At 41.4% G+C, this 25,176-nt stretch overlaps 1 protein-coding gene and 1 long non-coding RNA gene across 5 annotated transcripts; one reads left to right on the forward strand and one right to left on the reverse strand.

Moving 5' to 3' along the window:
* The first annotated feature begins 30 nt into the window (after positions 1–30).
* On the forward strand, positions 31–12,855 carry LOC128914672 (uncharacterized). 2 transcript variants are annotated; one of them, XR_008468388.1, is made up of 4 exons: positions 31–360; positions 549–721; positions 1,283–2,772; positions 12,346–12,855. It is a non-coding gene; the product is annotated as an uncharacterized LOC128914672 (long non-coding RNA). The 2 variants fall into 2 exon arrangements; XR_008468387.1 differs by lacking the exon at positions 31–360 and having other exon boundaries at positions 369–721.
* On the reverse strand, positions 8,349–25,115 carry COMMD5 (COMM domain containing 5). Of its 3 annotated transcripts, none has more exons than XR_008468386.1 (7): positions 24,937–25,115; positions 21,952–22,112; positions 20,794–20,822; positions 16,961–17,011; positions 13,310–13,415; positions 12,852–12,947; positions 8,349–8,857 (listed from the first exon to the last, which is right to left on the reverse strand). XR_008468386.1 is itself a non-coding variant. In XM_054214031.1 (7 exons), exons 1-7 carry the CDS (start codon positions 25,100–25,102, stop codon positions 8,756–8,758), a joined length of 681 nt encoding a protein of 226 aa, XP_054070006.1. In that variant the 5' UTR covers positions 25,103–25,115; the 3' UTR covers positions 8,349–8,755. The 3 variants fall into 3 exon arrangements, 2 of the variants coding, with proteins under 2 accessions (XP_054070006.1, XP_054070008.1); XM_054214031.1 differs by lacking the exon at positions 13,310–13,415 and adding an exon at positions 11,390–11,465; XM_054214033.1 differs by lacking the exon at positions 8,349–8,857 and having other exon boundaries at positions 13,316–13,415.
* Positions 25,116–25,176: the final 61 nt, after the last annotated feature.

The raw sequence follows: 25,176 nt of genomic DNA on the forward strand, positions 1-25,176 counted from the left end.
GCCGGGAGTACCCCGCGCCGCCGCCGCTTATATAAAGGCGGGCACGTGACGCCGGGCGGCGGCGCTCATTGGGCAGCGCCCGCAGGTTGTTACAAAACCAGGCGGTTTTGTAACGCGACGGTAACGGCCCCCGGCCCGGTCCGCTGAGGGGACCCGACCGACGGCTCGGCCCCACCGCCGCCCCAAACCCTAGCCCACATCCCGCAAGGGTGGTGGGAAGCCGGCGCTGCCTCTATGGGCTGTCCGAGCCCGGCCCGGCCCAAGGAGGGGTCGTTCCTGTCAGCACCGGTCGGTCCTGTCAGCAGCAGACAGGCCGCGCCGCACCGCTGTGAGGGTCCCGTCAGGCGCGGGAGCAGCTCGGTAGGTCTGACAGACGCGCAGCCGAAATCGGCCGGTGCTCGCCCTCCTCCCGCCCCGACAGCCTGGCTGCCGTTGGGTCTGGCCGAGCCGGGCGCCAGAGGAGGGCACCCAGCCGGGAACCTTGTCCCGCCGGGCAGCCCCCTTTACGCCGCGCTTTAAAAAGTTAGGTTTGACCCGCTGGTCCGCAGGGACACCGCGGTGAGAAACCGACTCCGCTCCCGGGCTTGGTGTTTTGGTACCTGCGGCAGTACAAAAGAACAGCAGTTCAAAGCGATTTTGGAAAACGAGAATGCCATATCCTGCGAGAACCGTCACTCTCTTTAAGCAAATCTACATAGTAGTGAAGCTATTTTAATGTCAGGTAATCATGCTTTTAGGACCAGTAAAGCAGAACATTAGAAGGAAAATGCCATGTTTATTCTGTCATGCGGTGTGGCATACTGCATAGATACACCCGTCCATGCCAGATTCTAGATAAAAAAGCACATGCCTTATGATGTATATTTGTTTTATTTAAGACCAGCTGTGTTGACCACTTCAATTTGCACATTCCCACCAATTTTTGTTATATGAAAGGATCGCACTAGTTGTATAACTGTTTGTGCTAAACAGTTTCTAGGGAGAAAATTACCCCTGCTAGCATAGAATAGAAGCAGTTGTTTTAAAAGAAGTTGTCTGCTTTTTTTTGTTGTTGTTTGTTTGCAGTTTTACACAGACCTACAGTTACAGTTTCCAGAAATGTCCATGATATATATGCATACATTTTCAAATACTCGAAAAATATAGGGCACTTTTCACACTGTCTTAAAATCCACTGCAGAATTTGAAATTTCTGAGGATATCCTATTACTGATACCATTGGCCTCCTCACAAAGCTCAAGAGAGGGGACGAAGGAATTAATTTCCCATTTCTTACTTACAGAAGTGTCTGGACTCCCCAGCTTAGACTGTGTAAGCTAAGCAGGTATTAAGGGACAAACCCTGCCTATGGGGTTTGAATGGACAGGACGAAAGATGGAAGAAAGGAAAGGTAACGTGACTTTTGTAAGACTGTGTTTAGAGAGGATACTTGAGAAAGTTCAGATGAACTTAGATTTAAAGTGAGAAACTATTTTAAAGCCACTTAAATTCTGGATCTCAGGTCTTAATAATATACGCTTTAAGTTAATAATGAGGGCTAATTTTGTGATGTTTATGTGTCCATGTGCAGGCAATCCTTAAGCTTATACAGCAAGTTAGATATATACCTGGAAACAGAAGCCAACCATCAGACCCTTCAATTGTCTTTCAGTCCTACAATGCTAAGACATTTTGCACCTGCCAAAAAATTTGGCCCCTGTCTCTAGGGCTCTTGAATCTCTTAGAAAAAAAAATAATTCAACATTGAACCGTTGTTCCCAAGCAAGTCCTTTAATTAGAAAAAGAAAAAGGTTAATTGAATAACCACTGGTTTCAGTAATTCTTCCTGCCATCACTTAAGTCAGACAATAATCCAAAGTATAGAACATCCTGCCATCAAATAATTCGAAGAAAGGTAGGATAACTGAAGCAATTAAAATTTCAGTCAAGCAATGCTTCAGAACACTTAGAAAGAATTAGCATTTGTGCTCAGAAGTGTGGGGTTTTCCCACCAGACTCAAGCTTGCTAACATAGACTTCTTTCCAAACTTCCATGCAAGAAAAACTCATACTATAAAAGAACAAAAGCCTTAACAAAAAAAGAAAAAAAATGTTTTCTTGTAGCCTTGAGGTCAACAGTTGTCTCTATTGCAAAACTATAGTCTCGGCAACCCCTCAGTGTGTTATTTTATAACCATTGTCCTGAAAACCACCATGAGTCAAAGCCTATTCAAGCGAGGGAAAGTGACATAACCACTGGTTACCAGTAGCAATGCAACGACAATCTCCCTATCAGGGATACGCCACCGGTATTTACATAGTTACATATCAGACACTTAAAGAGATAAGTCATGGTATAAAGGGAAGGTTTCTAGCAGCAGATGAATTCAAGATAGGGAATGGAAATAGATTATCATAGAAAATGTAATCAGCATTTGTGCTCTGAAAGGAACTTCCAGTTTCTGTTTACAATGTATGAAAGCATCCTCAGGGCTAGCTGACGGTCTGATCACTTGGGACTGAAATGAGTCTCAAAAAAGCACTGTGAAATGTACTTCTGGGAATTCTCTTACACCAGCAGGGACGTCGCTGAGACATTTCAAGAGAAAAGGGCAGCTGTCCTTCTGAACTGCTCCCGTGGTGGAAGCTGTATGCTTATGAGGGTTCAGAACACAGACAGACCTTTATCCACAGCCAGAAAACAGTTAAGACCTTATCACAGATGGCCTATGGGCAACAACTCTGTGACTTCTTAGGGGAGAAACCAGCTGGCTCTGCCTCTGCTAGTTCCTGGTATGTGTGGTGTTTGGTAAATGTTAGTACTTTGTGGGGTGTGACAGCTACAGAGTGAGCTGTACAGTCACTAATGGCAAAATGTTTTAAAGCCAAGATACTAATTTGCTGTTCACTAGAAGTCAAACAACTACAAAATATTTCATTCTGACATCAGGCCCGTCTCTGCAAAGACTGTTTTAGCAAAAACAGCTGTGTAAATTGAATGTGCGTGCTCAATCTAGATATGCTGGGGTGTTTTTATATAACATATCCTGAAAGCATGGAGTTTTCATACATTCATACATATATTCATGGATTTGGAGCAACAGTGGGTCATGAGGTGTGCTTGATTAGAAAGCAAAAAAAGAAAAAGCAAAAAGCAAAAAAAAAGCAACCCCCTACCTATCTGCATTGTTCATGAGATCAAGAACGGATTTATCCTGCACTTAAACAGAAGAAGTTAAAGCTAGGAGGTGACTCACTCTGCAACAGCACATCTCCTTTGTATGATTTTTCTACAAATGGAGGTTTAATTTCTTCCTTTTAATGACAATGAGCACAATACTGATCTTCTTCCAGCATTTAATGGATGGCGTAACAGGCAGTATGAGAGCATGACTACATTCTTCAGCCCTCTTCTGGAGCAATAATCTGCATGACACTTTGAGACCACACAAAAACAACCAACCGACCTGTTTCTTTCCCCTTTCAAACACAACTAACCCAAGTCTGAAATTCTGACCTACTAGTCGTGCTGACAAAGCTCCTTCTCTACTGGAAGTAGGGATGTGAAAAGTCACATAACAAGTACAGCCACAGATGGCTTTTTATTTTCAAGTTCTCTGCACACACTGTAATAGTCCACAGGCAAGAACAGATTTGGACTGATGGCCCATGGGATTCAGCCAATTAAAAAAAAAAAAAAAAAACAAGAGGGAGTTGTGATCATTACATCAGGAAGCTGTGCTAACTTACGGTTAGAGCTCAGGAAGTGAAGACATGTGAGTTCTGTGTGATTTTGCCACTGAATCTCTGAATGACTCCTGGCAACTATCTTTAACTCTCCTTTTGCATTCTGCCTACTGTGACTACTCCTGCATGCACTGGGCATCTCTGCTATTATACACACCTGATTTGCATTGGAGAACAATCAAGTTCTATTTTAAATATGTTTTGACACATTAATCTTGAAAGAAAAGGCATAATGTTCCATATATTATAAATGAAATGAAATAAAAGGTGTAATGGAGAAATTTATGTTCATGTGCCATAGTTAGAAAGTCACTAGAATTAAGACATTCACAAATACATTAACCAATTTAAGTAAACAGATGGCACCATCAAGTAGAGAAAGCAACTGGATCACTGGGGTTTGTTTTTCAGGGAAAACTATCAGTAGAGCCTGTGAAAGCTGCGTGTTTCCTATTGATCCGTGAATGTGTGTAATAAGAAAAAAAAACAGTGCCCTTCCCATGCAAACCTCCTACCTTCCTAATTGATGACCGACTAGTGATCAGCTTGGCAAGACCTCGGGACCGTCAAAGTGAGCATCCCGTTCAAGTCGTATCTTTCACCGCGTAATACAGGGGGATTTACAGTGTGTCCTTGAAGCACAACCAATCCTAGAGTGACTTGGGTTTCTGAACATTTCTGTTCAGACATACACAGATTCTTAGAAGCTTACTTTTGTTCTGTATTGGAATGAAAGGGCTACAGTCAGAAATTCAGTGGAATTCAAATTCCAGAGTATTTTAATTGTGAAGTAAGAAGATATATCAGTGTTGAACAAATATTTAACATATAATTCAACATGAAGTTCTGAGAAATGCAACAATAATTTGAAGGCTTATACTTTATCAAAACTGAGGAACTAGCCTCTCCCACTATCCATTTCTGTGACAACTGCTGTTTTAATGGAAAGATAATCTGTTAGAAGGAAGGCCCAAATGCACTCTTAAGTATAGAGGAATGAAAATCCCAAGTGTTTAAGTACCCCTCAGTGTGCATAGGAACACTTCAATTACAGTAAACTCCTGCTTCATAGAATCATGGAATCTTCATGGTTGGAAAGGACCTTTGAGATCATCGAGGCCAACCATACACACCCCAAAAAAACCCAAACCAAAAATCCCTACAATCTCTGCCACTAGAGCATGCCCTGAAGTGCTACATCTAGATGTTTCTTAAATGCCTCTAGGGATGGTGACTCAACCACCTCCCTGGGCAGGCTGTTCCAGTGCCTGACCACTCTTTCAGTAAAGTAACTCTTCCTAATAGCTAATCTAAATCTCCCCTGCCGCAGCTTCAGACCATTTCCTCTGGTCCTGTCATTATTCACCTGGGAGAAGAGGCCAACACCCACCTCTCTACAACCTCCTTTCAGGCAGTTGTAGAGGGCAATGAGGTCTCCCCTCAGCCTCCTCTTCTCCAAGCTAAACATGCCCAGCTCCCTCAGCCTCTCCTCATATGACCTGGTCTCCAGAGCCCTCACCAGCCTGGTAGCTCTCCTCTGGACACGCTCCAGCGCTTCAATGTCCCTCTTGTACAGAGGGGCCCAGAACTGACCACAGTACTCGAGGTGAGGCCTCACCAGTGCCGAGTACAGAGGCACGATCACTTCCCTGCTCCTGCTGGCCACGCAGTTCCTGATACAAGCCAGAATGCTGTTGGCCTTCTTGGCCACCTGGGCACACGGCTGGCTCATGTTAAGCTGCCCGTCCACCAGCACCCCCAGGTCCTTTTCTGCTGGGCAGCTTTCCAGCCACTCTTCCCCAAGCCTGTAGCGTTGCTTGGGGTTGTTGTGACCAAAATGCAGCACCCGGCACTTGGCCTTATTAAACCTCATACAGTTGGCCTTGGCCCATCGATCCAGCCTGTCCAGGTCCCTCCCTAGAGCCTTCCTACCCTCAAGCTGATCAACACTCCCACCTAGTTTGGTGTCATCTGCAAACTTACCGAGGGTGCACTCAATCCCCCCATCCAGATCATTGATAAAGATATTAAACAAAACTGGCCCCAAAACTGAGCCCTGAGGGGCACCACTGGTGACCAGCCGCCAAGAGGATTTCACCCCATAAATCACAACTCTCTGGGCACGGCCATCCAGCCAGTTTTTTACCCAGCGAAGAGTACACTTGTCTATGCCATGATTCGCCAGCTTCTCCAGGAGAATACTGTGGGGGACGGTGTCAAAGGCCTTACCAAAGTCCAGACAGACAACGTCCACAGCCTTCCCCGCATACAGAAGGCAGGTCACATGGTCATAGAAAGAGATCAGGTTGGTTAAGCAGGACCTCCCTTTCCTAAACCCATGCTGGCTGGCCCTGATCCCTTGGCTGCCCTGCACTGGCCGTGAGAGCTCACTCAGGATGATCCTCTCCATGATCTTTCCTGGTACCGAGGTGAGGCTGACAGGCCTGTAGTTCCCCAGATCCTCCTTCTGACCCTTCTTGTAGATGGGCGTCACATTAGCCACCCTCCAGTCATCTGGCACCTGCCCTGTTGACCAAGATTGTTGAAAAATTATGGAGAGAGGCTTGGTGAGCTCTCCTGCCAGCTCCCTGAGTACTCTTGGGTGAATCCCATCTGGCCCCATAGACTTATGTGCGTCTAGGTGCAGAAGCAGGTCATTGACTACTTCCTCCTGGATTATGGGTGGGAATTCATGTGTGGACTCCTGGATTCATGTGTGGCAAGACAAACTTGAGACTAAGAGGTCCATCACCTCTTGCAGAGACCATGAAGAAAACAGTCTGGAAGCCTTTCTGTTTCTGGAGAACATGGGCAATTGCTGTTACAGGGGAACAACTGAATGAATATATTCTGTCTAGAAGGTAAAGGTATATATGGATTCTTCTACTCTTACCAGTAGTACTTTGGTACTCTTACCAAAAACCCAAACCTTTGCAAGTATCTTAAGCAGTAGGTCATTTTACACCCATGCAGTGTTCCATTTGTCTGAAAAGATTTCACTTATAGTCTCAGTTGAAATACCTTTCCAGGTCGAAACCATGTAAACCTAAACATTCAGAAGGGCAAGGTTATAACAAGGAACCGAAGAATGTACGTTTTGTTTCACAGCTTGTGATAATGTCATTCCAGAAAGATGAACAAGCTTCACAAAGTAAAAGCAAAAAGAAAACATCACATTAACGCAATCTACAGTCCACTTGAAGTGATAGGAGCCAGCTCCTCTTCATATGCTTTGGTGTGACCTAACACAGTAGTTAAGATGCAGTATGGATCAAACTTGTTAGTTATTGATGAGTAGCCTACGAAGCAAATGGAACATGCAGCTTTTGAACAGTTTGAAATCATGGCTGATAGTTTTATTTAAAACTGCAGAACACATTCTTGCACAGGCTTTAAAAGCTCTCTGGACCACAGCTATTTAGCTGTCTTTAGATTGGTATGGACTGCTGTCAAACAAGTCTCCTCTTAAAAAGTATGACAACGAAGTCTTTTTATGCACGTTGTGATTCTTAAAATCCAAGAGCCAAGTCATCCTTTCCTACACAAACATCTGTGGGAGTGTAAAAGGCCTCCTGAATCCATGATTTCAGTAGTTTTCTGTGGGGAGTGAGTAAGATTAAGGCAAGTTCTACAATGAAAAAAAATGAGAGAGAGAAGCATGGATGGTACTACTGAAGTAGAAACCCTGAAAGCAGCTAGAAAAGCCAATGCTTAACTATGGTAGGGGCATGTGCTTTCTAAACTACTTTGGACAGCCAGAAAAATTCTATAGTTCTAGGGCCCACAGCCTGTCCTGTCTTTGGGTTGTTGCTCGCAGCCTCCATCTTTGCTGCTGGGATAACACTTGTTCAGGCAATGATTGAGGAATGCATCCCTTCTTGGCAAAACTCTTAGGGACATACTTGTGGTCCCAGTGTGTTTAAACGAGACTTAAAACATATGCTTCAAGTTAAGGGAGTTCTTCCAAAGTTTACTCACGGGGCAAAGGAGTAACTTAGAATAGAATATTTCAGTCGGAAGGGACCTACAATAATCATCTAAATCCAACTGCCTGACCAATTCAGGGGCTGCCTGACCCATTCAGGGAACTTCAGCTTATGCTTAACTGTTTTCTTGACCTGAGGTTTGGATATCCTCATACCTGTGCCTTTCATCCTAGACGCTGTATGCAGCCTCTTCATCCTGGGATCTGACTTGCACTATTAAGAAGTATATAGCTGTAGTGCTCTACAAGGTTACTGCTGCCTTCTGTTAGCTGTCATCACAGTGCCAGAGGCTTCTGCCCAGTAATAACTCCGATGATTGCATTCACATCGGCCATATAGGACATACATGAAACAACAGGCAAGCATTTCCAGTTAGAAATCTATGAGATTACTGCTATTTTAGCCTATTCTGATCAACCAGATAAAGACTTAGATTGCACCTTTCCACTTCTGCAATTCTATGGATTAGTTCTGGAAGCTCAGTCGGCACTTCTTGATCCACAGACTTCCAATTTTTTCCAAAATTAGCCTTTAAATAGCTGCAGCTATACCTCAGTCACTTTAGTAAGAAGCCAGACAGCAATTCTACTTATGCAAAACTCAAGTTCGCGTTTGTCATACTAGAGCACAGATGTAGGGGTTTTTATTTTATTTTTTATTTCAGATATTGCAGAGCTTTCTTATGATACACATTGATAGGGCTTCCGGTAGCAGGCTTTCAAAAATAATTAGAGTGATGAATCATAATCAGAAATAAATGACTCTTACATCTATTAAGCCAGTTATTTAAAAAATGTTTTGATGAATCATGCAACAATGCTCGCAAACAGCGTTATACTTTTTCATGGATATATTTTTTGTTTTTCCTTAGTCTTATGAAAAAAGCTTTTAACACTTGAATTGAAAAAAATATTTACAGCAGACATCACAAATGCTACATTTCAGTTCAGACAGGCAAAGTGATGATGGTGCCCTGCTTTGCCACTCACAAAACATGCTGAAGGTTTCAGATCTGGTTCTATAAACTCCCAATTTTATAGTGTTCAGTCCTGGATCTTCAGTATGCTCCTTTTCTCCAAATCATTCATTTCCTTCAGTATAAGGGCAACACTGTATCTCAGTTCTTGAAACTTTGCAACTGGCACCTGAAATAGAATATTCAGGTTAGAAAACATGAAACATCTTAGGAACTTTGAGTAGGGCATGCCTATGGATAGAACATTCCAGTGTCAGCCCAATCTCTCTTAAAATAGAATTATTTTTTTTTTTAGAATTAAGACAAAGGATTTGAGGTTAATAAAATTCAGTTAATCCAACCAAATCATCTGGGTGAAAAAGAAGAGCAGAGTGGGAAAACCCAGAAATAACAGCTACATAGTACATTTTCTATACTGCCTGATGTGAGAAAGGAAGTACTCCAGAGCGTAAACTGATGGCTGCGGTAGTGAAGTAAGAGAGTCATGCATTGGAAGGAAAGATAAAGACACATGGAAGGTTGTGGAGCCTACAGAATTCTGAAGCAACAAATTCCAGATATTCTCCTTGTCCAGACTTGCAGGAGAAAGGAATAGAGCCTCAAAGCAAGAGACTTAGCAGCAACCTCAAGAGCAAAGAGGACCAGGCACTGTCTATACATGGAAGGCAAAAGATTTTGATTAAATATACAAAACATTTTCAACTGTGCAGGAGACTAATGGACTTGACTTTACCATTTCAAGCCTGAGAAGCCAAATGGATGGGAATCTATTATCTGTTAAGACAGAGAACCATATCTGAGCACAGGCACAGACTGGGAGCAGTGCACAAATGCAAGTACTCACATGAGTACCAACAGCAGCCTAGCTAGTCCCAGGCTGCTCTGCGCTGCACTGTCGAATTTACTCTGCTACTTTGACTACATTGAAGACACACAGTTCTTTCAACGGAACCCCTTGTCATATCCTGCCTACTGTAGCACAGATACCAATTATGTGAGAGGAATCCAACATCTGATTTGCATTTTCCATATGCATCAGAAATGCATAAAAAGGCATCATGTCCTTTTCACTTTTGACATACATACAACAAGACTCGAAATGCTGCAATTACCATTGCTTTAAAAAAAACCCTCTTCATTGTCAGAAATCACACTGCAATTAAAAAACCAAACCAAATCCAAGAGACCAAACAGTATAACTTCTCCCTGTGGCATACACATTCTAAAACTGTTCATAATGGAATCACCTTCTGGACTTAACACTCTATATAAGCCTCGTTAGTTAGCAGGACATTCTCAATGTGTTCAAATGAAAGGAAACTGAAGAGGTGAAGACTATATTTGCTTGCATATGGTACCTTGAACCAAAACATAGGTTTATCCCAAAGAGCTACTAACTGCGGGAAGACCACTCATCAGATACAGAAATCAGGTTTATAGCCAGATCTTTGGCATTCAGATCTAAGCAGCAGCAGCAAAGAGCTGATTCTAAGAGAAGGACATTGTTTGCTATCAGATATCTGCACTTCTGCACATACTGGACAGGCACACCAACACATCTCCACTGCAGAACAGCAAAGGGTCTTCCACAGACTTACAACAAGAAAAACTAAAACAAAACCAAAACAACCAAGAACAATGCCACCAACACCAAGACTTGATGTGATATGCCACGAAATAAAGCCCCAAATCTAAACAGTACTAGTTTTTATTCTCATAAGTGAAACTTACCCTGTTGCAAAGGGTTAACCTGAAGTCCATGGCATCATTTAAGTTCCATGGAAGACCTTAAACAGAGCCTAAAGGATGGTCTGAGCTAGACTGTTCACAGAAGGGTGAATTTGATCTTCTGTGAAGTGACACCCTCAACACTTTTCAATGTAGCATATAATTTGTGCCTTCCTCAACAGCTGCCTTCTTGTGCAGCCTTGTAACAGTAAAATCAGTGCTCCTCTTTCAACCCACAGTGCTTTGGTGCTTCCTCCAGACTACTAACACATGAACTGAAGCCAAAATCTTTACAGAGTTCAAATGTAAGAATGCCTGCTGTGCACTGAATTCTTGTACGCACCACCACGTTATTTATAGAACAAATAGCATTCCTTTTCAAAGGTTAAAAACATGGAAGAGTTTATGCCATCTTCTGGTAAGCCTTTAGGTACAGTGTCGTAAATACTGCCACTGACTAATTCTGAGGTAAAAAGCAAAGAGTTTGTTTACTTTCTTTCTGGCAGCAAGAACTGTACTGAAGAAAAAGAGAATAAAACTACCTCTGCCACAGAAGAGAATGTTACCATTCTTTACGAAATGTAGGAGGTTTAGAATTGTATCATGCATTATATGAACTACCCCAGTAATTTTCCTGCCCTCAAGAGCCACCACCAGGTCTGAAGGTTACAGTTGATAACAAAACCGTATTTTTTAATCAAACCAGATATTACGCAATAGTGCTTTTCAGTAATTAATATTCTTCTAACAAATGGTTTCAGCAAAATGTGTGTAGGAACAAGGTATGAAATTAGTTTGGTTGGCGTTTCATTATATATTGCATGCAGCTACCCTGAACATGAAGGATTCCAAAGCAAACCAACCAATGATAATGCACTGTTTACAAAAGCTTTAATATTTTAAATAGTATTTCAACTTTCTAAAAAGAACTTCAAATGGTTTCTTTTTTATTTATTACAGCAATCAGACTTACTTCAAAGCGATGAGCTGTCCCATCTGAAAGCTTCATCATCATTAGAATGGATGGTTGAAGTGCACGGGCCAGTGAACTGAAATTATTTACATTATTAGTATTACAACAATAGACATCAGCAGTGTGATGGGTACAGCATTTTACATTAACAAATTAAGATGTTCATGTAGGCTTTACATAGAACATGAATAATTTCAATCACAGAGTCCTGTACCTGGCTGGCTGGAAACTCATGAACACAGGAGTCCCGTCCAATTTACCTCAGTATTGAGACTAAAAATTTTTTTAATAGTTTAGTAACTGCAAGTTTAGGAGCGTCATTTTACATAATAATCAGTTTAGTGGAACTGTGACAGGGATAAGAGCTGACCGAGTACTGCTAGTAATAATGCACAGTTTTCTAAGTCAGTTTACCATGTTGCATTAATGCTTTCCAACCCTTCATACTTTCAACTGCCATCTCATTTGGGAAATCAAGCTCTTCCAGTCTTCATCCTAAATTTGCGGGTTATTATTTTATTTGATGACCCAAAGAGGGGAAATGAGTCATTCTTGAGCAGCTTCCATCAACCGATGTTGCCAAAGCCTGCTCAGGTACTGACAGGCGTTACAGCCAGAAGCCATACCTCTTTGCAGAGGCTGTTGCTGGATGATAAACAAGAAATCCCAGGGGGGAGGTTGACTGGAAAGGAAAACAAGAGGAAGGAAAACAGAAAAAGATAATGTGTTGTTGCTCCTGTGTTGTTTGGAAAACAAATCATAGGATTTGCTTCCAGCTTGCAAGCATTGTGCCTGAGGATGTTTATCTGTACATTTTGCTCTCTTATAGGTACAGATTTTTTCTGCATAGTGATACATGTGCGGTGCTTACAGCACTGCTCATCGGAGAGTCACCTGAACTAGTAACTTGTGGCCATTACAATTTTAACTTAGGAATCTTTTTTTCTTGATTTCAGGAAGACTATCCCCAATTACCCACAGGCCTCTCAGCTACGGCAGCAACGAGACTGCACTCTCCCTCAGGTGCAGGTATTCATGAATGCAATATGAAGTCACTCATGCTAACAGTTTGCAATACTGACAAACACTGGATCATCTTCCAATTTCTTTCATGCTGGTCCATCTTGGTTAGAACTAGACAAAGACCAGGAACAGCACAGACAGATGGTTTCTGTTTCCTTCTGGGTCTAGCCAAAGATCCATCCCCCAGCTGCCTTTGCTGTGGCAGATGGCAAGAAGGTATCCACTGCAGGCACAGACAGGATGATCACAAAGGCCTTTAGTCCTGACTTCTACACTGTTCAGAAAATCCCCTCCATGTCTTACTTACCACTTAATGCTACATGCCAATCCCTAATAGGAAGATACATTTTAACACCATTAATATTTTTAAGCAGCACAAGAAGACTGTTTAATCTTGGGCAAAATAATTTCTAGGGTCATGCATGTTTCTCTTTTATACCTTGTGGATATAGCTACGTCCACTCTCCACTTGAAGTCCTGGATACTCGGCAGCCTACTTCCTTGTACCAGAGCTGTGCCTTCGGAAGCAGGACGCCTAAAGAATAAATCAGAAGTGGGAGACTGAAATGCAGATTCATAAAAGAAACAACAATCTAAAGAGAAAATAAGATTCCTCAGAACAAACCTGTCCAGAACTTGTTTCTCTTCTACATCTATCCTCATTTAGAGAGGTCTGAATGAGTGAAGGTTTTGCGTATTTAAGACAGCTGTGCTCAGATTACCCACTTTTCCTATGTGTAACTATGGCCCATGTTAAAAAAAAGACCAAGTGACTCAGTGTAATTCCAGTAAACTAACGTCACTATAAAGTTTAGTACAAGTCATTATGGTGGCTGGCATATCTATTATTTCAATTATATGCAACTGTGAGGCACAGAAAGGCATCTGCAAATATACCTTTACCTTCATGCAGATCCAACAGGAACAAGCAAGCAGGAACGAGACAGATGACTTGACCAAAAAAGTTGGAATAAGGTCACTGTGCTCCTTCAGCAGAAAGCATCTAATATTAGGGAGCAGCAATGTTTTAAAATATAATATTAGGGTGTACTTTGAAACGTACTTTAAAAGAAATAATCACACAGTGGTTCTTGCTAATCCAACATAATTTGCAAATTCTAAGTTCCTTACATAATGTTCACTGCCAACCTCAGAACAACCTTCAGGATTTTCGTCTAGTCTAATGTGTAAGAAGCCAAGGACTTTATTTATTACTCATATTGCAGGAAGAATCAGGCTGATCAAACCTCAGTTTATTTCTGCAAGGAAATACAGTTGACAGCGATTAAACTTCAGATTGTTGACAATCTTTAAAATTTTAACAGCATCTAAAGCTCTGGGTAAGTAAACAAGCCAAATCTGACACAAAGACATAACAATCACGCAGTTTTAGATATATATATGCAGAAGTATCTTCAGAACGAGGTCACTGAGCTGGTCCATTTGGGAGCTAGCGTGGACTTCATGTTACTTACCATATTTTATAATTTTTTTTTCTAAACATCCCATGTCTCTGGAATTTATTTACGGTACATTTCAAAGCTACTCCAGTACTCCCGCTAAGGGCAGGATAAGAAACATTACATCCTTTATCCGTGGTGCTAGACATAATCTAATTACAGACTTTACATCAGAACGGAATCCTCTCTGAACAAATCAAGGACTGTAGAAATGACAGTCTAACATCCCTACTCAGATTCTTGTTTGCCAGTTAGCTGGTGCCTTTAGAAACTCCCCAGAAAGAGTAATCATTTGATAAGGTATACAGGAGTGACAGGCTGAGATCCTCCAATACTCTTCCATTTAGCAAAGGCAATATAAGAAAGAATTTATCCTTTTTTGGGGGATGGTGTCAGAAGTGACACGCGTTCCTAATAGTCTGGTAAAGGCATGAGCAGAAAAAAATAGATCAGCTGGTTCTTACTCACTGTCAGCTACTGGAGAGGAAGTAGGTCACCACAGCTGGGTGCAACCACGAGGAGCCGGAGTCTAGAATGGTCATTAGCGGGATTAAACAATAAGAACAGGCCTTTCTCTCAGTGGCAAGCTGCTGCCAGAGTATTGCTTAATTTGGGGAATACCTAAAAATAGCCACACTGCTGCTGCTTCCTTAAGACATCCTAACTCCCATCAATGGAAGACAGTCCATTCAGTGCAGCACCATCACTTTGGGGGAAGAAAGAGCAGAGAAAACAGGAAGATGTTCTCGTTAGTGGTGGTGGGAAAGGTCAGCAATGCCCAAACAGAGGTGAAGCTTCTGATTATTAAGCTATGGCATTTCTGTGGCCAAACCACAAAGTTTAGTTCTGGTCAGGACTGCACTTCAGTACCATTCCCTCAGAAAAACTCATGGCTTTTATAGTTTAGTTTAAGCTTCCATCAGCATCTTTCCAGCTTGGATAAGATCACAACTGGAACTGCAAGAATCCTGTAAGGATAACAGAATTTGCATAGTGGCCAACATACATACAGCAATTATATGGGCCATTAATCAAACCATTGATTTCTAAGAGGAATAGCAAAATGGAACACAAAAGACTCAATCAATCTTATATCCAAAACCTATAGACTATAATCACATTTTGTAAACACTGTGCCAACAGTTGCAATACAGTGTCAGCACACAGTGCAGAAGGCAAAGTTAGAACAGATGAAGCACCATGGATCAGCTAGAGACCATCCAAATTATACATGGAAAGGATGATACACCTAGTGACAAGAGCATCATCTGCCAAAGGATGTGACAGAAGAGCACTCAAAAATGAAAGATCAGATAATCTGGAGCAGCAGCTGACCTGACAATATCAAAACTAAAGACAAATTCCTGATGGTTCCCTCTGCACATAACAAGACATGCCTAGCAGGCCACTGAACAGCAAGAATGAATAAACTGGTATGTGTGAAATGCTGACAAATGGCACACAGAACGCACCCTCCTGGTAGAAACAGAAGTAGAAAAAAAAGCGACACTATTTTTAAAAAAATGCAGTACATATATTATAAACATACAAATGGGAAAGAAGGGGAAGTTTGGGTTATCCTTTCCCTTAAAAAAAATGTTTTAATTTCATGTAGTTATTTGATGGTGTCCATGTGGCAAGTTTTTCTTTCCCTTTCAGTCTATATAGCTTGATGGAACCGTAGACACACAGAAATAAAAATGTCAAATTTCCAGTACTTCAGAGCTGTTGTTTAGTGAACAAAATTGCTAAAATAGGCTAAGATGCCAGGAAAAGTATTAAAAATGGATTTTTCTGGGTTATCTAGCTCATACTGAATTTTTGATCAGATGCTAATACTTCTCTTATCATCACAATTCTATATATTTACAACTCAATAAGCATATGTATGATTCAGTGTTACATTTAAGATTATAAAAGCAGATCTGTCTAGAAATCAAATCTGAGGTACTCTTCTCTGGTCTCAAAACACAGAGCAAGATTACACTGGATAATCACAGCTTTCGAAATGAGGAAAAGCTAAATTTTCCAGCATCGTGATTTCACAGTAGAAAACAGACAATCATGCATGCTTCAAATGACATCTAAATTTATCTTCTTTTTCCACTGCAAACAATATTTCCACTTTGCAACCATGAATTTTGCATTCTTAACACCTATAATTCAAACAGAAAAGCAAAGAAAAGATGAGAAGGCTGAATTTATTTTTACTCCAAGAACCTTTAGTTTTAAGCTAAGATCTTAACCAAGGAAATGAAAAATATTTTTAACGTTGGTAGCAGCATTCAGACCCTTGTGAGGGTAACTGAAATACCACAACTATCATTATCATGATTCCATGCAGAATAGCTGCAGCAGCGTTGGGTTAGTGATGCTATGTGCTGAGTGACTTCAAGTTTCAAGGATGAAACTTTTGCATATGCAAAAAGTTCAAGCAATTTCTAGATGTAGAATAAGCTAAATATGGTTGAACAGAGAACCATATAGAAAAGGGAATCCCTAGAACAGACAAAAGAGATAGGCTGTTTAAAAAGTTCTTGATTTAGTACTTCCTCTGAAGCTACTGAGGTTTACTGCTTAGAAAATGAATTACAGCTATGAGAGCACTTGATATCTCACACATGTCATCAAGTCACCCAGCGTGAATTCCCAATTCCACTGTACATTAAGACTTGATTAAATGCTGTCTGAGAAAGTTTCCATGAACCACAACACGTAGAAGGCATGTGTAGTTTACCTCTCAACAAAGCAAGATCTAACTTGCAATTATAACGATGATAAAGATGCTTAATTCTGCAATGCATTTTTCATCTGTAGGTATTGATGCACCTTACAGAGGCTATAGAACATTATACAAACTGATGGGAGATGATCACAGAAAAACTGAAAATTGCCACGAAAGCTACTTAGTGTATATATAACCATGCATGATGGACATCATGTTATGTTGAATCAAAATAATGGGACAAATCTTGTTCTCATTAATTTAGAGAATTTTTCTGTTCCTTTAATAGGACTGGGATTTTTGTCAGCAGAGCTCTGTGAAACCCTGCTGGCTGCACAATGCGTGATACATGAAGATACTAACCTGTTACCAAAGACTATACTGGAAAAATCCGTGATGAAATCTTCTGGTATCCTTAAAGAGAAGAGTGATACAAAATAGTTAACTGTTTCGTAACCACAAATATATGGCCTTAGCTACCAAAAAAAAAAAATAAATCTATTATAGAACACAAAAAAAGGCATCAACATTTTCCATCTTCCATTGCTTAAAATTGCCATCAGCTCTTATGTAAACACTTCAGCATTCATTCAGTCTAGGCTCTCAAAAGGACAGCCCATGTTTTTATATCAAGAACCCTAAAAACTGTATTACATCTCTGTCCTACCTAGTATGGCAACAGTGAGTTTCAGAAGAACCCAGTATTTGCTTAACTTCTCACAGTAAGAAAAGTTCTACTGATAGCTCCGACAAGTGCAGAAGGCAGGCTAGCAATGCATGCTTTCAAAAATCCCAAACCTACACATTTTATTTCACTTGAAGCATAATGAAAAGAAGACAGAATTAATAGCTCCCTCAAAACTAAAAACAGAGGCCCTTGTATCTAAGATTACTTACAAAAGGAGCACATCTAACATGGGGAGGGCAAGCATAAATTTGATGAGTACCACGAGAACTGGCTGAATAGACTAACTCACACTCCATCCACCCCATGCCTCTCCACTACTTTACCATTCCTCCGATGCTGTTATTGCCTTACAAACAAGCTGCTGTTGATTTTCAGTTCAATATATCAGGCTGTGAGTTGCAAAGACTGCAGAGCAAACACTACCCATTCAGCTGCCTTTGCCACAGGAACAGTAACCTCCTACAGAGAGGCAGGTTGGACAAGTGGAAGAAGTAACTACTGCTGCCACAGTTAAATCCAGCACTCAACATGAATCCGTGCCCAGAGACATTACTCACCAGTGACTTGAGATACACAGCAGTATATCAAAGAAAAATCAAAGCAAACAAGGAAGTTACCTGTCCTAAAGGGCTTACAGTGTCTAATGAGGGGAGAAAAAAGAACTCATCGACTCACGCAGTGGGAAGATGAAACAGCAGTTATTAGAGCTTGAATTCTTAATGGAAGAAGTGGGGTTAAAACACATTTTTAAATGGTGCTTGGATAAAACTGAATTCATGTTAGCAAGGTAGTTATCTAAGGCAAACTGGAAAGTGAGGAGGAGGGACTAGACAGTGCTTTTTTGATTGCATGTGTGTCTGTCTTTCAGAGGAGACAAGACTATTTCTGCAAACATTACTTATATTTTCCATGTGAGTGTATCGCTTAACCCACCCTAATGATGTCTAAATGCCCTCTGTATGTAGAGGAATAGCTGGAGTCAGGGTGTGTAATATGATTATTACGATACCTATCACAATACTTGCTCAACTGTAAGAGCAAGTGTTATTAAAACTGAAGCATTAATGCTACCTTTGAGCTTGCATTGTTTTTGCTGTGCAGTTAATGATTTTGCTGAAAATTCTGTTCCTGGCTCGAGCAGCTTGTACAACGCCTGTCACACACTAAGCAGATCAGACACAGAACATGGCACAGCTCAGGCCTGAGCTACAGATGGCAATCAGTTTTCAAAGGAACATGTTGAGGAAGGGACTCAAAGGGTAAGGAAGAAGGTGTGAGGATGTCTTAATCCCATGTTATTGGCCTGAGCCATAAAGTTACTAAACAACCTGAGAGGGGAGGGAAAAACTATCACCCACAATTCAGAGTGAATTTATTCTCACTGGCTCAGCTAGTGAGGCCAAGAAATAGAAGGTATAGAATAGCAACCCTGTGAAACCAGTAGTATTGATCTAATTAATCAGAAGTGGGCATGCCTCCCAGCCTCTCTCTCCACCAAAACTAAAAGACAAGACCAACTGCATCACCAGGAAATTGAGAATTACAAGACTTTATATGGGTGGAATTAGTCCAATCTTCGGCTTTACTGAAGGAAAAAAAATAGAATGCACGAGAGGTGAAAAAAAGGTAACCTGCCCAAACACTGTGCCAATAATGTCAAGACACTGTCGTTCAATCAATTACACGTGTTCTTCATGCACATGATCACAGGATGACCCACAGGAGTCACTGCGGAAGGATAAGTGTCTGAATGTGATTAGTAGATGACTTACAAACAATCAGGTATTTAATCTTCAAACCCAAGTGCATTGGGAAACATAGGAAATGACACTTCCCATAGGAATCAAAGATGCTAAAGGTGCTACCAAATTGACTAAGTATCATAGCTTAAGAGTAGAATAAGCTATTCAGTCTTCTAAAAGTTTACCCCTAAGGTGAAGAGAGCTACTCACAGGAAATAAGACTGTCAGAGAAGGAAGTTAGGAAGAGTCCCAATAATGTGAGACTCACGGGAGCACAGCAGCAACAAGCAGTACATAAAACATACAAGTCTGCAGGCAACACAAATGCAGTTACCTGAACTATTGCTACTATACCAGTCATGTTAACCAGAACAACAACACAAAAAAGATTTTTCAAGATATAAAAGATATAAAAAAGATAATCCAGACTAAAACGTGTCTTCATAGTTCCACGAATAATTCATAAAGGGAGAAAAAACCCCACAACTACAAAAGTGTAAGGCATTAAAGTGTGGTCAAATGACAAGGATGGGGGCCTGGGAGTCTGTATTTCTAGATACAGCCAGTGACTTCTGGCACCCCTGTATACCTATTTTTTCCACTGCTCAATAGAAGAATATTCACCTACCCCAGAGAACTTGGCATGGAACTTTTAGTGATCTTCATTATTCTTAGTCACACTGAACACATTCTGCGTGTACTTCAGAAAGCACCAACTCCCACTGGGTCAAAAGCAATTCATCAGTTTCTTACTGACCTACTTTAACCTGGGCGTGAACTCCATGACATGGCAGAGGAAGCAGCTTGCATTTTAGCTCACAAGACAAAAGGCAGGCCAAACTCCAGCACTGAGCTGCAGACAAAATTGTATCAACTAGCATGGCACCTTTCATCACGGCCCCAATTACACCCCAATTACAAGTCTAAATCCGCAGCTTTAATTTGCCTGAAGTTGCTCATAAAGTTATGCTTACGACTCTGCAGAAGAAAGCCAATTTGCAGGTTAATGGACAACTAAGGATGAAAAAAAAACAGAATGAGAAAAAGATCTATCTATTTCTCCCAGGTAGCAATCAGAATGCTAAGAATTATGGGAAATTAGCATTTTAAAGCAATTGGGTCTCAGTGCAGAGATTTCTCTATAGATGAAAGCATCAGCTGTTGTTATTCTCTCATGGCTACTGAATATAGAAATAAGGTAAAACCTATAAAGATTATTAGCATCTCATGTCTATTAGGATATGAACTTCTATTCAGAGATACTCTGAACAGACTGATACAGGTTTTGCCTAAGTCTGTAACAAATGCGAGGCTTTCTTGGATCGTGGGCAGGACAGATCATAGCTGAACAAGGTGGTAGGATTTCATGAGCGTTATATCATTGGCCTTTCAAAGAAGAAAAAAAGTAGGGCAGTTTCTTAGCTTCTGAAATGTTACCACTGTCTTACCAAACATTTTAAAAAAATATTGCAGGGCAAGGTGGGGATGGCAGAGAGAAGGTCACTCACATTTGCATAACCTACATTACAGACTAAATTAGACCAATCTCCCCAGCATGTGAAATTTACTGCTCATGCTCAGTGCTAAATCAAGTCTTACACAACACCTGTTTTTTTCCTCTGGCTTCACGTGACATTTAGCAACAGACGTATTATGTGTTATTTACAGGTAATTTTTATACCAACTTTGTTGTGTAAAAAAGTTGATTTGGAGAAGCAACGACATAAAAGTTACAAATAAAAAACAGATTAAAAAAACAGGCATACCTGAGCTCCTTTAGGTCTTCCTTAAAAACCTAGAAAGACAAGGAAGGTGAAATTTTACAGGATGTAGTCTTGAAAGATCATTTCTTACCTAGTGAATTAATAGTGGTTACTTGCTTGGTATCTCTCCCCCAAAGTTTTAGTCTTGAGTGACAGTAGTTTTGAAATGACAGGTTACATATTAAGAAGAATTTCCAGAAGTGCTCAATCAAGTTATGAGAAACTAACTTTAAATCTCTTGGAAGCCTTTATTTTTGAAAACAACATCCTTGCCATTTCTTTTATGGAACTATCTATAACATATTCTTTTTTTAGAGTAATTATCTGCCCTTATTCTCAAATATGTTTTGCAGTAACTTGTTTATACTACGACAACCGAAAGGAAGTGGCAAAAGATAAGCTCTGAATACTAAAAGCATACTTCCACTATGTTCCCTGCAATACATGAGCTTTCCTAGTATACCTGGGTAAATAAGAAAACAGTATCTTAAACAAGAGAGTGGTGCCGGAAGTGGTTTGGTTATATAAAAACAAAATGAGAAAAGAAAAAATGTAAGGTATAGGAAATAAAACATGAAAAAGGAAATAAAATAGCCACAAAGAAGGACTAGGGGTTGGGAACATGGCAGATGTATACACATTCATACAGAACATCCATAGTATAAACAGAAATAGCACTTTCTCCCAATTTCCACTATATTGTTCTGGCCATAAGACCTTCCTTCCTCTATGACAAAAGTATGAAGAAAGGCAGGCAAACAAATATGAGAAACTGTAAGTGTGGACAAAACGAGTGGTATGCGTGAACACACATTTAGGGTAAAAGAGAAAGTTGATGCCAATGAAATAACACTTTGCAATGGTTTTTTTTGGGGTTTTAATTTAAGAGTGAAAACAGGTACAGTAAACAAAATGCTAAAGCAGAGAGATATACAGGAATATCTTTCCCAAAGCTTAAATACTCTTCCAAAAAGTTCACTGTAAATCTACCCAACAAGTAAAATAATAAGCTCTAGATTTTCAACAGTTTCTTCCAACCACTTTAACTCAGAGCAACATTTTTACATGCAGCTCCCCACACTAGCAAATAGAGTTTAGATGGTAACTCGTGTCTAACGCAGCTTTTAACTTATCAGGACACCAAGTACTCCCAGAACTTACTTCTTGTTTGAAAGTTGATAAGGGGAGTCTCAGTGCTTCTCGGAGAAGGGTATACATGCCAGAAATGAGGAAAGCAAGTTGCTCTTCTGAGAGATTAGTGCTTTCTGCAATCAGCTTGACAGATTCCTTGCAGTCTTTTCCTTCCAAAGCATTAACAGTGACTGTGAATAAGAAAGCAAAGCAAGATAGCTTTAAAAAGAGGAAGACCGTGAACATTAACATAAACATGTCTATGATTTTACTTGACTTAATGTACTGGCATTTTTCCTGGTGTGAAACTGTCACTTCAGATCTCTGTAAATACACCTGATCATCCACCACCACAAGTCAGTCTCACAACACTTTACCAACGGAACTTCAATGGATTAAGCTTTTGCATTGTAAAATTGAAGACATTTTCACTGTTGAAATTTGTTCCAGTTGGATAATGCAAAAAAAAATATAAAATTATATTCATCACTCACGAGTACAAATCCAACTTGAGCTTCTATCAACAAACTTGTTCACATCAGAAGTCTGCCACAGCTTAATTACACTTCTGATACACAGGATAAGAGAGGATTGAGATAATAAACAATTCAACACTGTTCTCCAACATTTTACATAATTAATTTATCTTGCAATGTCAGCAGAGACAAAGGATTAAATGAGGAAGGAGACAAAACTAAATCTTCAAGTCTTGTAGTTTGCCAATTGCTGATAATACAAACTTTAAAGGAAATTACTGTTAATCCATGTGGCAATATTACACACTAATAACTGGTGTGGGATTATCTCAATCTCCATTATTCAGTTATTATTCCTTTTTCCATATATGCACTGGCTTATATAAATTTCTGTTGTCATGTCAGCCTCTGTCCTGCACTCTGATAAGTCTGCATGGACTGCAGGGGCCACAGCAAGCCCCGCTGTGGATAAAAAAAAAGAAATTCTCTTTGCTTTTCACATTTTTAAACACACACCAAATTCAGTGGCAAGTCTTTGATCATTCACATGGCTGACTGAATTTGTCCGGCACTATCTGCATGGCAGATTTCACACAAAGTAGCTAGGATGTGTAAGATGCTAGTACCAAGCTTTCCATGCTGCCTGAAAAAGGTTCTGCTCTACACCAACAAAACTCAGAAGAGTCTATTTACTGGGAAGGGCAAATACAGCTCAGCACTGAGGCCTGTCTAGATCACGCACAGAGCAGGAAACAGGTTGCTGTCCACCTACCTACAACTTTGATCTGTTTCTTCAAAGAACAACAGGTTTTTAACTAGACAGCTTTAATGACAATATCGATCTTCCTTCTGTTGACCAACCTTAATAACTGGTTAAAAATCCATGTCTTTTATAACCTACTTGCATCACCCTAGAATACAAGATTTTTACTCAGTATAGCTCAGGGAATCTCAGAAATGTCAGCTATACCAACACATCCAACAGTCACATACCAAGAGGGGGAGAAAGAAAAAGAATAACCCAAGAAAATTTCACTGCTGGGCCATTTGCTCCTAGTAGAAGACGCCTGTGGTCTCGAACTTATACTTGCAGTTTAGCAGAGCCTGCAATAACACTGGCTGGATAACCCTGAGACAACACTATGTGCCGTTTTTACATTGTGAACTGAGCAGGCATATGAAGCAGTATCTCATTTTTTATATTAGTTATTATTTAGCAATAGAATAACAGCAACAGCCTCAAAAAACTAACTTAGTGCCAGAGCAATTTGTATATACTTTATTCATATCTATCACGTCTTCAAAGACTTCTGAACCTTCAAGGGGGAAAACCGCTGTCCTGCAAGCTGTTAATCACAGAGCAGCAAGAGCAGAAGACGACTGGAGATTTCTGCCAGCTCTGCATAATCTGGAGGCTGGGGAACACGGGCACTGGGTGAACCAGTGCAGTAGGGTTACCTGCCCTACCTTCAGATGGCTTTGAAGGACTGTTTGCTCCCCCTGCAGTAGGAAGCATTTGCTGCACACCTAAATGTAGGCGATAATTTACACCAAAATTAAACCCAGATGGGGTTTAGGACACGGTCAGACTTCCTGGCTCTGATACAACTTTTTGGACTCTGTTGCCCCTGCCCTAGAGAGCAAATACAGTTCAACATCTGTATTTGCTTTTGTCCCAAGTACCTCTGCCTATGCGTAGCTTTATTACTTTATTGTAAGGAAACCCTGGATACATTCCTCCATTTCTGACACCGTGCAGCAACACTTAAAGAAAACCAGCTACCAAAGGCTTTGAGTCCTCACTGACTCAAATCAAGAAAAAGCCTGAAACGTGCACATAAGGGTCGCAGCAGTTAACTCTATTCTCAGCAGACCACAAGCTGTTTGCTCTTCCCTTTGCTTACTTAGTGATTATTTTGCATACAATAACTTACTCAACTGAGTAACTCTGATTTTGGTGGTCAAATGTGCCTTGAGAAGATCTCGCTTGTCTTGCCTTACCACGGGGAGAAGCCTCACAGATCCAAACAAACAGCCAGAGCATTTTCAATCTGAGAGCCCAACTTCAGCGAGACACCTGCACTCCGAGGCTCCTCAATTTTCTCACGCACGTTATGGAAATATCCGTGGGGTCTCCCAACTTTCACAATCCAACAGTGACTCGACCACTGGCCCTGGGACCATGGGTTGAGAGACGAATGGTTTTAACAGCAGTCAGTGTGAGTGTGGGGGCCACCCGCAGCTGCAGAAGTCCGTACCTTATTCTCACGGATTTTACAGAATTTTACAATACAATCAAGAAAACCCACCACTGTATTTAACCCTCGGCTTTCACTTCCCGAAAAGCGTCCCAGCAGAGCTGCAGCCCTGCCCACGCCCAGCACAGGAGAGCAGATCCCCCGGCTGTCCTCGCCTTCCTCGGAGGACCCACGGTTTCCCCGGGGGAGGCGGCGGGAGCCCCTCCCGATCCACACCGGGGAACCCCGAGGCAGGAGGAGCCCCGGCCGCACGCCGAGGACAGGCCGCGCTCGGGCCCTACCTTTGAGGAGCCGCCGGAAGGTCTCCTTGCCCACCTCCTGCACGCCCCGCGCCATGGCCTCCACCTCGGCCGGCACCCGCGGCCCCAGGAAGCCGCCGCCGCGGCCGCCGCCGCTCTCGCCGTGGCCGTAGGCCGCCACGGCCGCCTTGCCCACCGCCGCCGCCATGGCAGCGCGGCCCCGCCCAGCGGCCCTCCACCGCAGCAGGGGGCGCTGTGCCGCTCCGGCGCGATGGGCCGGCG

Source organism: Rissa tridactyla, chromosome 9, assembly GCF_028500815.1.
Source record: "Rissa tridactyla isolate bRisTri1 chromosome 9, bRisTri1.patW.cur.20221130, whole genome shotgun sequence".
Classification (NCBI taxonomy): domain Eukaryota; kingdom Metazoa; phylum Chordata; class Aves; order Charadriiformes; family Laridae; genus Rissa; species Rissa tridactyla.

Coding starts and splice junctions, on each gene's coding strand:
- COMMD5 (XM_054214031.1), bottom strand. CDS start 25,102: ATGGCGGCGGCGGTGGGCAAGGCGGCCGTGGCGGCCTACGGCCACGGC. Junction 12,948..16,960: donor AGTATAGTCTTTGGTAACAG/GTTAGTATCTTC, acceptor TTTATTCTTTAG/GCGTCCTGCTTCCGAAGGCA. Junction 8,858..11,389: donor GGACAGCTCATCGCTTTGAA/GTAAGTCTGATT, acceptor ATTCTATTTCAG/GTGCCAGTTGCAAAGTTTCA.